The sequence below is a fragment of the Vulpes lagopus genome, chromosome 10, assembly GCF_018345385.1.
Source record: "Vulpes lagopus strain Blue_001 chromosome 10, ASM1834538v1, whole genome shotgun sequence".
NCBI classification, from domain to species: Eukaryota; Metazoa; Chordata; class Mammalia; order Carnivora; family Canidae; genus Vulpes; species Vulpes lagopus.
Window position 1 is genome coordinate 83,220,054 of NC_054833.1, and position 14,676 is coordinate 83,234,729.

The following is a 14,676-nucleotide window of genomic DNA, read 5'->3' on the forward strand; positions in this document are numbered from 1 at the left end:
GTCCATGTCCTCACGCATGTCTGCAGGGCTCACTTTGGCTCCTGGAAAAGCCTTGCCCCACATTCACCAAGAACTGGTCAAGACCGTGTGGAATAGAAGGGAGCAGAGGAGAGAGGTGAGTGTGCTCTAGGGCCTGGCCCATGCCCCCTCACTCCAACAGGCCTGGATTGAGCTGTGGTGAGGACTTTGAAGCCTCTGGGGGCCCCCTTGGCCCAGTGCTCTGATTTCCCTAAGAGCAGGTCCTTTCTGTAGGCTCAAGCCTGAAACCGCCCAAGCCTCTGCTTTACCCTGCAGGATAGGTGGTGACAAACAGTTCCGCACCTCTTTTGGGCAGGACAGCTTCTGAGCTCCAGGCCCACCAATGCCAATAGCAAGGCTGATGGGGCACCTGGGATGGGATGTAATGTGGAGCCTGCCTGGGTGGGACCCTCTCTCCCACGTGCATGCTGATGGTGCTCAGTGTGTCCACAGACTCCAGAAGCCCTGGCCCACCTCCCTGAGCATCAATGTGTTGGTTATAAAACACCAAATAAAGTTGTTACCCAATCCAACTTTTTAAACAAGTCTGTTTATTGAAAGGATCTGAAAATAGTAATAAGGCTTTCAACAACATCTAACAAATTTTCAAGATATTAACAATATGAAACATTAAGAATTTACTTCAAAAAATCCAAAGTTTTCTTCCAAATCATGCTGCTTTCAGACTTGGTTAGCACTTGCTTTTTTTTTTTTTTTTTTTCCTGTCTAAACCAGTGACTCAAATTCTGAATGACACTGTCTTTGGGACCTAAAGTTGGGAGGTTTGGTTCAGCCCCCTCTCAGCCTAAGGGAGTCTGGGCAGTGAGCCTCTGACCTTGCCAGGTGGCTGTGGGTGGGTGGGTGATAAGGGCCGTTGGCCAAGCACCACACTGAGAGCCACAGGCACTAAAGCACAGACACAGGAGATGGTGCTCAGGCTGCAGAGCCTGCTCTGTGGAGGCCCTTGGCTCAGCATGGCTGCACACGTGCCCCAGAGCCCTTCTATCAGCCCAAGAATGAGGCATGTGACCCTCCACGAGGGCAAAGCACAGGCCCATCCCTCTTACTCCAGAAGAGTCCAAGAAAGGGCAGCTTCTGTCCCTTGTGTTCTTGCCAATTCAATAGATTAAAAATGCACCTCAAAGAGAAATCAGTTACTCAGAAACAGATGCCCAAGTGTAGGACGTCTGTCAGGCAACAAACAGCAACCGGGGGCCAAAGCCATGTGCACTGAGCCACAGTTCCCACCAGACCACTCAGGCTCTGGTCCCAGGTGGCAAGCACACACGCCTATGGTCTGGGTGGCCAGCCGGCAAAGGAGTGACCGCTGGAATGATGGGAGTTTTCTCGCAAGCCCAGGCCAACGGGGAGAAGCAAGAGCAGAATGGACAGAGAACGTCCCCACCACCTCTTTCCTCACTAACCAATGCGTCCCCATCTTCTAGTTGTAGTCACAAAGTACCACCGCTTACTAACCGAGAAGCGCCCTCTCTCTCCATGGACCATCACCCCCACAGTGAGCATGCTGAACAGAGTGGTCCCAGCTCACGGCACCAAACAGAACACGTGTAAACATTGGAACAAGGCTCCATTTCACAACAGTCCAAATCCCATCCCCTCTGAAATCTTCAAAGTGTGTACAATAAAATCTGTACATAAGCAGTTCAGAAAACTTAATGTCTACAAAGTATACACAGGATTTAAAATACCTTTCAGGGTACAGAGGGGGCTGCCCCTGCTTCACGAGGAATGTGCATGGGTCTGACCTCCTACCAGGCCACGCTGGGCTTGCAGGGGGCGACAGCATGGAGCTCTGCCAGCACCTGTCACACCACAGCAGTGGGGGAGGGGAGAGCCTTGTGACCAAGGCAGGAAGGTGTGCCCAGATGAGGTACAGATGCTGAGCAGGAGAGAGAGGGGATCTCTCCATTCATCAGCCAATCAAATACCAAACTGGTCTCTGCAGAAGTGTCCCCTCTAAGTCCTTTTAAGGGAAAAGGTGCAGGATTTAAGGGGAAAATCGTGGTAGCTATAGGTTTTTGGCTACAAGACATTTATTTTCAACACAGAAAGACGGATCAATCCATTCTGATCCCCTCTGAATTTCAACATACTGATTGAAGCACAGGTTTCCTGACAAAGAATTACACAGAGCACACCCAGCTCTGGCATCCCCAACCTGGGGCCAGGCCCTGAGCCACAGCACAGGTGCCCCCCAACATCACTTTTCTTATTTAGAAATGCAAAAAAGAAGTCAAGATTTAAAATGTTAAAAACAGCTGATCTGGTTGACAAAAGGCAGATTCCGGCTCTTCCCCTGGCTACAAAGTGCTGTGACTTCTGATGCCTGCTCGGGCTCACAGCGCATGTGCTCAGGTCAGCCTGTTCCCAGAAGGCGGAAGGTGAGTGGGAACCAGGCAGGGGAGCAGATTCGGGACTCTGGGGTCCCGAGTGTGGACAGCAGGAGCTCAGACCTAGCCCTCCCCCTCCCCCTCCTCCACTTCCTCTTCCTCCTCCTCTTCCTCCTCCTCTGTGAAATGCGCCTGTTTCTTCCGCACATTCCAGTGCAGACACTGTGCAAGGCTCTCAAACCAGTCGCTCACAGGGTCTCGGACGCAGATGGAAGGAAGCGGGTAGCAAGAGGTAGTGATGCTGATGCTGAGGTAGAGGAGAGATACAGCACAGGTAAGCCCACAGCAGCAGGCCAAGACCCTTCCCCAGGGGCCATGCCCAGCCCAGCTGGGCACCATCTGTGCTCTGCTCATGCCACTTGCTGCAGAGCCTGGGGCCCGCCTCACCCTAAGGACAGGGGGCTCAGGGGGAGTACCTCCTGGGACCGAGTGGATAGGAGTAGCCACGGCGGCACCAGGGCAGGAGGGTGGGACAGAGTGAGAGGCCATGAACCTGTCACCCTCAGCGCAGCACAACATGGGTCACATGTTGCCTCCTGCGTGGGTGACCAGCTGCCCAAGAGGATGGAGTCCCACGGTGGTCAGTAATAGAGTTCTGTCTACGGGACCCCCACAAGCCAACCTCAACAGGGCATGAAGGCAGCAGGCAGGGCCTGCCCCTACTCCAGCCCCAAGGCTCACACACCTGTCTCCATGGCGGATTTCCTGTCTTTTCCGTCCATCGAAGGACACCCATGCGGTGTTCCTTGCTTCCGGTGAAAGCATGATCTGAAGGAGTCAAACAGGACAGGTTCGGGCTCATGAATGCAGCTGAAAACCTTAGACCCCTGCCCCAGGGAGTGGAGCACTGCCCAGGAGAACCCTTGAAGGTATCCTTATAGCCCACTCTTCACCAAGGCCAGTTCTAGGCCATGAAGGCCCTCACTTATGTCTCACTTGACACCAACCCTGGGAAACAGGACAGGCAGTCATCAAGCCCAGTCACCAACCATCTACCCAGAGCCAAGGACACCAGCCAGGAGTCTGCCTCCAGTCCTCTCTCTTTGTGGCCCCACCTACCAGGGCTCAGAGCAGGGACATGCCAGCCAAGAACGGAGATGGAGGATCAACAGTGGGCACCGGCCACACGCCAGGACCAAAGCACCACTCCTCACAGGGTGCCTCTCACCCTGCCCCTACCTAGCGGGGAGTATCCCCAGCTCCCAAGGGCCCACAGCCCTGTTGGAGGGGCTGGCCTGGCTCTCAGCACTGCCCCCACTGAAAAGACAAATAAGGACGAGAGTGAAGCCCTTTGCAACACCCAGCAAGGTAGGGCCCACGACCCAGTGGGTGTTGGGGTCACAGCTGGAGGCAAGGAAGGGGTCAGCATGGCAGGCCCCAGGCAACAGATTAAACCAGAAAGGATAGAGGGTGGACTCTGACCTTCAGCTCGACCCCTGCAGGGACCACAATAGGTCGGAATGACAGCGAGTGGGGGCAGATGGGCGTGATCATGATGGCTGGCACGTTGGGGTGGATCATGGAGGCCCCGGCTGCGGCCGCATACGCTGTGCTGCCCGTTGGGGTGGAGACGATCACGCCTGGTGGACAGGCTACAGGGTCAGTCTCTGTGGGTTCCTGCGCCAACCCCACCCTGTGGGACCCCAGGCGCCCACCTACCGTCACCCTGCACTGTGGTGATGAGGTGCCCGTCTAGGTAGACATCTACGTTGGACAGGTATGAGGAGGGACCTCTATCGATGACAACCTCGTTCAGGACCTGGGGGGGGACAAAGTGACTGCACACTGGGAGGGGCCAGCCTGGGTGGTCTGCCCCACAGGCACCTGTACTGTTCCTGGGCTCTCTGAAAGGTCCTGAGGGCGGCCCCACTGGGTCCAGCCCAGAGTCCCCCCACCCTGTGTCTCTCTCCCTGAGGCCACACGACACGCAGGACAAGGCCGGAGCCCGGACAGAGCACGTGTCCACAGACCTGATACTGCATGACCTGCTTCCCAACCTCTGTGTCCAGGTCTGCAGCCAGTACTCCATTCTCGCTGATCCCGTTGGGCATAGTCATCTTCTTCCCTCTGAGCTCCTTCACAACCCGGACCTTCAGCCGGCTCCGAAGAACAACAGCCGCATTCCCTGGGGGCCAGGAGGAAAGGGGGTGTGGCACCCCACAGGAAACAAAGACACCTCTGCTTGACCAGAGACCACCCACTTTCTTTTCCCAAACCGAGGGCAGCACCTCTGTGACTTCTGTGAAAATCAGTTCCCACCACTAGTCAGCACACACAGCAGCTTCAGCATGTAACCTTCTCAAACTTCTCAATGTTAGGAAAAAAGGTCTGACTCATTGAAAAATTTTAAATCTCAATCTCGAAATGCTTAAATGTTGCTCTACACGTTATTTAAAAACCCAAAAACCAAATGAAAAGACAATCCCATGTTCAGAACTCCTTGTGACTTCCAGAACATTCTGACTTACCTTGTATCACCTGAGTAACTTGGGACTGAAAATTCTCGAAGTTGAAGGGGGTTAGGAAGCCCAGGGAACCCAGGTGGAATGCCATGACCGGAGGTACGCTGCCCTGTGAGCCAATGAGCAGGTCTGTCAGCTAGCTAATCTACTCAAAAGCCACATGACTTGTCCCCAACATGGATGGACCCAGTCCCCGACTGTCTCTGGGAAGGGACAGGCACATGAGTGCATGGTTGGTGCTGATTCTAAGTGACTGCACAGAAGGTCAGCGAGTAGTTGCGGAGGCCAGGAATGGTGGCATGCAGAGCCGATGAGAAACCAAAGCAATGGGACTGACCAGCCTGCTGGCCAAAGAGGACAGGAGAGAGCTGGTCAAGGAAGGACTCAAGCCTCCACGCCAGAGCCTCCCACTTCACCTTCCAACACACCTCAGCTGGGACCCTCCAAGGGCCCCGTCTAGCAGAGAGTGAAGGCAGGCTTTGGGCAACCTGAGTGAGGTCCAGACTCCCACCCTCCTACCCTGGAGGCTTAGCCTGCAGTTGCAGCCTTCCTCTGCTGTGGGCCGTTGCCTCAGCCAGGAGGTGCCCACAGATCTGCAGCAGCCCCCACGACAGTTTCTCTGCCACTGCCCCCATTCCTCCCAGCCACTCCTGCTGCCCAGTCCAGGCTTGCATGCCATACTTGTGCTCTCCTGCCAGTAGCACTCCCAGTGAGGAAGGAGGCCCAGAGAGAGAGAGCAGATGCATCATTTGGTATTATTTGCAAAACAGTTCTATTGCCAAATAACCACACTTAAAAACAGTTTGGTCTGTACCAGAGTAAGAAACCATAAAACTCGGCATCCCTGAGGCATAAAGCCACAAGGTACAAGAAGGGATGGAAAACCTCACGGGGAAAGTATCTCCTCATGTAATGCTGAGGCCAGGAGCACAGAACCATCTGCCAACCTCACCTGGAACAGTGATGAGGCATAAAGCAGGGTCCCATCCCCTCCCAGGCATATGATGAAATCGATCTGATTGGAAATGTCATCATAATCTAGAAAATAGAACAACACGAGAAAAGGTGTCTCGGCAACCCTCAATGCCACAGGGCACTCTGTCCACAAGGGGCAGGAATGCTAGAAGCTTCTGCCAACTCCAGGGGTGTGGTGCCAGCAAGCCCCAGAGCCAAGGACAGACTCACCTTCTCTGAAGGTGCAGAACTTTTTCTTCACTGCTCCAAAGTTGTCATCGCTCACCATGGCAGGGTCTTCTAGAACCTTCTTCTCCACATAAACAATCATGTTGTTCTCCTGGAAGGGAGACAAGCACATCAGCTCCACCCACAAGACCCAGTTCAGATCACACTGGTCTTCCATGAAGCCTCCTTTTAAGCCATAGTGTTTTATGACAAGGGGGGAAGTGAGTCCTTAGTCCTGGCCAGCAGACTGCTTTCAACCTGCTCACGCACAGATTTCTTTCCTTCTGGAGGCTCTGTGACCCTCAGTTATGGAAATCACTTGCCTGAAATGGATTTCTTGACTTGGCCTGCTCTGCGCCCACCCCTGCCACATGACCCAGAACATGGAGCCTCCCAAGCTACAGGGTGGAATCCAGTGGACACAGATGCAGAGGGGGTGCTGGGGGGAGTCCTGGGGTTGCCACCCCCCAACCTGGCTCACTTGCCTCCATCAGGTACGTGCAGAGCTCCTTGAAGGGCTGCAGCAGGCTAGCATCCCTCATCTTCTTGATGACAAGAACACTCTTCGGGGACTTGTTCCACGTCAACCGCTGGCTGGCAGGGTCCTGGATATGCCTGTGAGGGGAGAGGAGTGTTCACATGCTTTCCCTCCAGAGGACAGGCATCCTCGGAGGCATGTCTCTTAGGCCTTGCACTGTGTGCTAGCCCCATCACAAACCTCCAACACCATGACTCAAACCACCAGTACAAGGGGTGTGGTGACTTCATCCAGTTACTGACCATCCATCACTCACCCTTTCCAGCAGTTTCTGCAAGAGGACGGGTCACTCACAACACCCTTTGTGAGCTTCATTGCTTGCCCAGGTCATGTGCGTGGCTCATGAGTAGGGTACAGCTGCTTTGGTCACAGCATTTTAGTCACACTTTGCTAACAACAGAAGTGTAGGGCATACCAAGCCCCCAAATTATCCCAACTGTACATTTGTACTGTAAGTGTAATTTCTGCAACCTCAAAACTAAAAGCAAAACAATCCTAAAGTGACTTCTGAAAGGCTGTATAAAACAGCTAAGGCAAGAAAACTCCCAGAAATTAAAAATCAAGCAAATCTTATATAATCTTTTCACTGTTTACATGATCCTCTTGGCCAATCACCTATTTAAAACAAAAAGTCCTCAGGATCACCTTTAACAACAAAGAGGCCAGACTGGAGGTCCCCTGCTCTTCACTAAACTAGCTGGCTGAGCTCAGCTGCCCTTGGCAGTTGGAACGTGCCCTGTCCAGGGCCCAGGTACACTGACCCATCCCAGCCACACAGGAATCCGAGCAGGGCTGTGGAACCGGCTCGGCCCTGTGGGAGGAGCTGTCAGGCCTTGATCAGGTGGAGGGGTGTACACTCCCCAAACTTCGTCACTCTGCTTGGCCGTGGGCCTCAGAAAAAGCGTGGACAGCTCACGGACCTCTGCCAGGTCGAAGCCCCCTTGTGCTGACCCAGGCACCCATGGCCTGTAGCCTCTCTGGTCCTCAGACCCGGCTGTGCCCAGCCAAAGCCACCAGTGTGTCCTGCACAGGCCTGGGTGCCAACTGGGATTCCTCCTGCTGGATCACCCTGCAAGGTGGGAGGCTGACCCTCCTCCAGCACACAGGTAGTGGATGCTGGATGGGAAAGCAAGGATGCCTGAGTGGTAGCAGGTGACCAATCTGAGCCACTACCTAATAAGCCAAAGGCAATCAGATGTTGGTAATTCCACACATTTCAATGTAAGAGAAATGTGAAAATGCAGACAATAAATTAGAAAGTGAAAGTTCTTTGTAATCAACCCTTCTAAAATATCTTACTTTCAAACACTAGAGAAGAAGTTAGATTAGGACATGTGAAGCCCTGCCCCAGCAAGGTACAGTGTTGTAAGGGAGCAGGTACAGGGTGGAGAGAGGGTCCCCCAGAGATGGCAACCCCACCAGACAGTGCTGGGCATGTGGGCTTGGAAGGGAAGACATGGCTGCTCACTCTGCAAGTCAGCTCCAGGGACATTTCAGGGGTATCTGCCCCATCTCAACCAGCCCAAATAACCTCCCTGAGGCTCACAAAGCCCGTTCATACAGTGGATGTGGCTCGGCTGGGATTACATGTTGGCTAATTAAGGCTCATACACTCACGGTGGCACTTAGGCTGAGCGGAGTAACAAGGAAAGAATAGCTCTGCCAAAACCAGGAAGTACAGGGAGGGGCCCTCAGGCAGATGGGGAAAGGCCAAGGGCAGGGCCAGAGCAAACAGGAAGGCATGGGCACAGGGGAGGGCAGGGCTTGGAGCAGCAGCAGCAGGCAGCTGGGGCTCTGGTTTTGGAGGCACCTGGGTAGGTGCTGTGCAGAGCTGGCTGTGGGATACTAGAGGAGCTGGGGCAGACCAGTAGGAGTCTGCATCCAGAGAGGACCTGCCCCAAGCACAGCAGCAGTAACCAGACAGCTGCAGAGAGCACCTGGAACCAGCAAAGACAATAAAACTTAATTCTGGTTGTAAGAGGCAAGGCAGCCAAGTCACAGGTCAAAAGACCTCCCGATTTGCACAGCAATTCCCTGGGAAGCCTGGAGGTGGCAGCACAGACAGTGTCACTGTCCCCAAGCCCTGACCTCAGGCCTAGGGTCCCCACTGCTGGGGCTGCCTCATGGGGAGCAAGGACCCCCTAGACAGCTCAGTCATGGCAACACACTTAAACCTGCAGCCCTCACCCCTGTGCAAAATGTGGGCTCACCCTGAAGGAGGGGACCTTGTGGGGGCTGCAGGGAAGGTGGGGAGCTCACCATGAGGTGCCAAGCACAATGGTCGGGGTAGGATGGAATTCTGTTTAAGAGAAAGCAGCACCATGGGGTAAGTGGTGTCGGGTCTTTCCCTAAGACAGCCACCATGGTCAGAGCACCACACAGAGCCCTCGAGCTCCACCCCTGACAGCTTTGTTCTTATAGCTCCCCATCCGCGTGGCCCCCAAAGATGCACTGGGAGTCTGGCGTGCTTCTAACAGCTGTGCCCACAAGGTGGGGTGTCTCTCAGAAGTAAAGCAGGGTCTCAAAATAGCCAGTTAATGCCTCTGTATTTCAGGAATAATTAGAGGAGAAGCATATCTGACCCAGTGTACTGTGAAATATACTGGTTTCCTCCACGACTTTTTACTGTAAAAACAAAACAGTAACTCTAAAGATCATAGTCAAAGCCCATCCAGCTGCAGTGCCTGAGAAGCAGAGCATGGCCCAATCCCCATCTGCTGTCTGGAGGGTGGTAAGGCCCCATGCTCACCAGAGCCGGTGGAGATGCCCTGTGGCTTCTGCTGACGTGAACTTCTCACCCAAGTCAGAACATTCCACAGCACTATGATCGCACGACAGCACACACTCCAGGGAGTACCCCCCCACCACAGCACTCACATGATGGTCTGAGGGTTCTGCAGAACGCAGGCCTTTGGTCCAAACGTGGTCACCGGGCATGGCCCATGCAAAGAGCGAGTCCTCCTGTGGGGAGATGGGATACTGTGGGTGAACAGACCTAGGTACAGACTGTTAGACCCTCAGAAAGGCTTTTAACTGGAAGGACCTTACATCCATCATCTTCCCAGTGTCCACGTGATGGTCCCTGGAGACCTGGCTCTGGTCCTCAGAGCCGCACGGAAGCACCACACGCTGTGTAGCATCAGCAATTAGAGTGTGCTCCTCAGAGAAAGGACCCCAAATCAACGCAGGTGCCCAGGCCCCACCCCAGGAAAAGGCAAGACCTCCCCCAGGGTCAGGCCTGGAAATTTGCAACTGAACAGTCTCTCTGACCAAGTCTGTCTGAGGACCAGTCCTCCGGTCTCTACTTGGGAATCAAGACCTTAGAGACCAACCCTAAATTACCTACATGAAAATTCTGACAAAAATGCTCATGCTGAGTTGCACAGTCAATATAAAAAAGATAATACTTGAATGGTTCAACTTCTCCAATAACCAAAAAGTGACTCAGCCATCATAGAATCACCAAATGAAGGGGCTGTGGCCAGAACATGTTGTGGGGAAACCACCACTTGGCTGCTTCCCTCCCTCTCCTTGAGGGGTTGGCATCCACCCTGGCACAGGCAAGAGGGAGTAATGAGGACACCCCCACAGAGTTTGGGACGTATTCAACCCCAGTGGCCTCACAGTCCCTTCCTGTACCAAAAATATTGTCCCAAAGATGGCCAAATGCTGACTTCATCTTCAACTGTCTCATGGGATCCACAAAATCTTCAAATTCAACACAAACAAAAACAGATTTTCTACCATCCTGTAAAAGGCAATACACCTAAGAGAGAGGCTGGTGTCCAGTTAAAGACAAGCCCTCCCTGGCCCCCCCCCCCCCCCGAGTGCACAGAGGGGAGGCACATCACAGCAGGCCTCCCCAGGGGGTACGCACAGTTCCTGCTCAAGGACTGGTGTGACCAGATACACTCCTGTTATCTTCCTCCTTCACTGACACCCACACACAGAGGCTACCTCTGACCTGCTGTCACTGCACCACGTTCCATAGTCTGTGAACTAGAAATGGTGTGTGCTGAACCCCCCAAAACCAATAAGCAGAAGCAGTGCTGCCAGGAACATGAAAGCCCTGCACCGCCTCTCTGGTACGAAAAGCTGCACCACAGATGCCACATCTCTGCTCTGCTCCCCGCCCAGGGAAGACGCTGCAGGCAGCTCTACCTTGCCTGAATACACACTTTTCACCAAACACTCTCCCTCACCCCTCAACATGTGACAGTTGTAACCCTTGCCAGAGGTAAGGAGAGGTAGTGCCAGCCCTGGAGGCTTCCACCCAAAACTCACCACCTTTAATGTTCCAGAAGCCAGGGCGACACCCACAGGTGCCATTACAACGCTGCCCGGGGGGCTCTTCATGGGGAGCTCTCAGCACTGTTGCTCAAGAGCATTGTGCAAGAACACGCACCACGTGGATCGCCAGAGAGGGCACATCGGGCTGGGGGAGAGTGCTTGCCCAATACCCCTGTGACCACACTCAGCCCTCCACCAGCCCCATCACCGTGTGGGTCCCACTGGTGTGCCTTCAGGCAGCACCCCCACACCTCAAACATCCAAAGTCAGAGTGGGCACTGGCAGATAAGGCAAGAAAGGGAAAAGCATGTGGTGCTGGTACCATGTGGGGAGACGTGCCAGGAGAGCGTCTGTCCTCTGCTCTTGGGACTCAGCCCCACCCTACTCTCTGGACACACATCGTGTTAGCCAGGATTTACGAAGTACAGAGTCCTTAAAAGAACCCTTGGTCATGGTTTCAAGCAGTCAGAACATGCAGGGGAGGATGGTGGTTGGAGGAGGGCCTTCATACCTGAACTCTTTGGCGCTGGCCAGGGCAGGTGAGGCAGACAGGCTGCGGGACTTGGCCCGCCCCCGGATGGGATGCTTGGACCCCCAGTCCTCGTCCCCATGGCATGCGGAGCAGCGGTATGAGCCCGAGTCTGCGCTCAGTGCCTTACTCATGTTGACTTTCTCTTGTTCCATTTCCATAGTCGATAAATGAGGACTTCGATCAGAAAAACACTGATGCCTTAATAAAACAAAGTAAGTAAATATGCAGGCAGAAAATAATATATATACACATACATGCACCCATTGCATTGTGGGACAAATATGGTTCAAGTCCCATTTGCCAAAGGACTTGAGAATAGTTGCTATCCCAAAGATATTCAAGAACTCAGGAACCGACCTGTGGTTTCTAGTGAATCTAGACGAGCTAACATTCCAGAATAAGAACTAACAGGCTGGAGCTGTGGTGTTTCTCCCACAGAGAAGGCCAAGGGCCAGCTAGAGAAGTCACAGACAGAGGTATATAGCACATTGTGGGGGGTGGGGGTGGGGGTGGGGAATCACTATGGAGGGATCACCGTGAGGGGGGAATCACTGCGGGGGGAGTGGGGGGCCACTGTGGGGGGAGTCACTGTGGGAGATCACAATGAGGGGGAGTCATTGTGGAGGATCACTGTTGAGGGGATAGTCACTGTAGGGAAGGAAGTCACTGCAGGGGGATCACAGTAGGGAGAAATCACTGCAGGGGATCACTGGGGGGTATCACCACAGGGGGAAGTCATTGTGTGTGTGTGAATCACCGTAAGGGGGGCGAGTCATTATGAGGGGATCACCATGGGGGGAGCCACTGTGGGGGAAGTCACTGCAGAAGGGGAGGAGTCACTGTGGTGGGATCACCACAGGGTAGAGTCACTGTGGGGGAGAATCATTATGCAGGGAGTGGGGATCACCACGGGGGTGTGCAGTGCTTAACGCCCCGCGGTAAGACTGACTAGCAGATATACACTGGACTCCAGACCCTGTGACTGAGCCAAAAGAACATTTGCCAAAACTGACCTACTTTAGCCTCGAAGAAAACTTCAATTTCCAAGTACTAGTGAAGGTAGAGATCTTTACCTTCCAATTACAATACAATAAAATCAGGAAAAGACAAAAAAGTAGGAACAAAGAAAACAATCCTGCACCACCTGGGAGTGTCTGAACTTTGTCCTAATCAACTTCAAAATGGGTATCAAACCAACATTGTAACATATCAAACGACAAGAGGAATGTAACACAAACCAAAGTCCATGCCTCTCCATTAAGGTGGCTGAAGTTTTTGAGAATGAAGAGCAATGAGCCGAGATTCTATAAAGCTAGAAAAGAAATAAAATAAGCCTAAGAAAGGTAGAAGTGGTGACAAATTGAGGCAGAAACCAGTACACTGAACAAGGGAAAAGGAAAGGCAGAGGGATGCCTGGGTGGCTCAGCAGTTGAGTGTCTGCCTTTGGCTCAGGTCATGATCCCGGGGTCCTAGGATCGAGTCCCACATCGGGCTCCCTGTGAAGAGCCTGCTTCTCTCTCAGATGGGGTGAGAAGCCTATGCCTCTGCCTCTCTTTCTGTGTCTCACATGAATAAATAAATAAAATCTTAAAAAAAAAAAAAAAAAAAAAGGAAGGGCACAGTTTGACAAAACTGGTGTAGATCAAGGGACCAAAAGGTAATCCTCCAAGGACAGGGAGGGCAGGCCACTACAGGGTTGTGGTGAGGATGCCTACAGCTGCTAGAGCCCATCTGGACCTGCCCAAGGGGAAGAGCAGATAGGACAGGTTTCTTGTGTGGGAAGACCTCAGAAGGCGGCGCTGCAGGTGGAACCCAGCAGAATAACTGCCATACAACCCACTTTGCCAGGACAAGTGAAGCAAACAAGGTCATCCCAGAAGAGACTATAACACACAGGGTAAAGTCAAATGTCCTCACGGAGGGATTGAGGATGCATCAGAGGCTGGCATTGCAGGAGGTGAATGGGAGACAGAAGGGAAGCTTGGAGACCACAGATAAGCCTGGGCCTCTGTGTTAAGGTGAAGAGTGATGGCGCCCTTGAACCCCTACCCTGGCTTCACCTTACAACCACCTGAGGATCCTCAGAAAGTAACCCCCTCACCCAACCCAGACCAAAGGCATCAGTAGTTTTTTTTTTTTTTTTTAAAGATTGTATTTATTTATTCATGAGAGAGAGAGACAGAGACAGAGACACTGGCAGAGGGAGAAGCAGGCTCCATGCAGGAGCCTGAAGTGGGACTCAATCCCAGGTCCCCAGGATCACACTCTGGGCTGAAGGCAGGTACTAAACCGCTGAGCCACCCAGGGATCCCCAGCATCAGTAGTTTTAAAAGCTCGCTGAGTGATTCTAAATTTTAGCTAGAGTTGACAACACTGCCCTAGTAGATCAATATCCTCCTAGCTTGAGAAACACTGATGTTTTATCCAAACATATGAAAAATCTTTAATAAAACCCCAAACCTACAAAAACCTGTCTGATATAAGTGCTCCTATTCAAAACTGTACTGGAGGCCATAGCCAGGGTAATAAGGAAAATGAAATAAAACGCATAGGCATGAAAAAGGAACAGGTAAAATTGCACTGTCAGGGGCACCTGGCTGGCTCAGTTGGTGGAGTGTATGACTCTTAATCTTGGGATTGTGAATTTGAACCCCACATTGGGTGTAAAGATTACTTAAAAAAAAAAAACAAAACCTTTACTGCCAGATGGCATGGTCTTCTCTGTAGAAAATCGTAAGGAATCTACAAAAAAGTGACTATCCAGTAAGTGAGTTTATTAGCAAGGTTACAGGAGACAAAAATCAACATACAAATAACTATTTCCGTGTACTAGCAACAAACAATAAGAAATCAGGTGCCTCATTTATAGGGGCACCTGAGTGGCTTAATTTGTCAAGCAGCCAACTCTTGGTTTCAGTTCAGGTCATGATCTTGGGGTCCTGGAATCAAGCCCCTCTGTCAGGCTCCACACTCAGTGGGGAGTCTGCTTGGGGATTCTCTCCCTCTACCTCTGCCCCTCCTCCTCCCACTCGTGTACGCTCTCTAAAATACATAGATGAATCTTATAAAAAAATCTTAAAAACCACTATTTACAATAACATTGAAATATAAGCTATATAGATATGTAGTTGACAGAAGTACAGAAACTAATTCGAGTTATAAAATAAGTCATGAGATGTAATGTACAGCACTGTGACTCTAGGTAATAATGTATTTTTTTAAAGATTTTATTTATTCATGAGA

General features: G+C 52.2%; 1 protein-coding gene across 3 annotated transcripts in view; it reads right to left on the reverse strand.

The window, feature by feature from the left end:
• Nucleotides 1-549: 549 nt before the first annotated feature.
• The window catches only part of NADK (NAD kinase), a 29,757-nt gene continuing 15,630 nt past the window's right edge, over nucleotides 550-14,676 (reverse strand). For 2 of the 3 annotated variants that reach the window (XM_041770970.1, XM_041770968.1), the window contains exons 2-12: nucleotides 11,413-11,631; nucleotides 9,489-9,572; nucleotides 6,559-6,688; nucleotides 6,077-6,185; nucleotides 5,844-5,929; nucleotides 4,898-5,000; nucleotides 4,400-4,554; nucleotides 4,089-4,188; nucleotides 3,852-4,009; nucleotides 3,115-3,197; nucleotides 550-2,676 (exon numbers count right to left, since the gene is read on the reverse strand). In XM_041770970.1, coding sequence (XP_041626904.1) covers nucleotides 2,493-2,676; nucleotides 3,115-3,197; nucleotides 3,852-4,009; nucleotides 4,089-4,188; nucleotides 4,400-4,554; nucleotides 4,898-5,000; nucleotides 5,844-5,929; nucleotides 6,077-6,185; nucleotides 6,559-6,688; nucleotides 9,489-9,572; nucleotides 11,413-11,631 — 1,411 coding nt within the window. In that variant the 3' untranslated portion in view covers nucleotides 550-2,492. The remainder of the gene's footprint in view (nucleotides 2,677-3,114; nucleotides 3,198-3,851; nucleotides 4,010-4,088; nucleotides 4,189-4,399; nucleotides 4,555-4,897; nucleotides 5,001-5,843; nucleotides 5,930-6,076; nucleotides 6,186-6,558; nucleotides 6,689-9,488; nucleotides 9,573-11,412; nucleotides 11,632-14,676) is intronic. The other variant, XM_041770969.1, reaches the window with a different exon arrangement.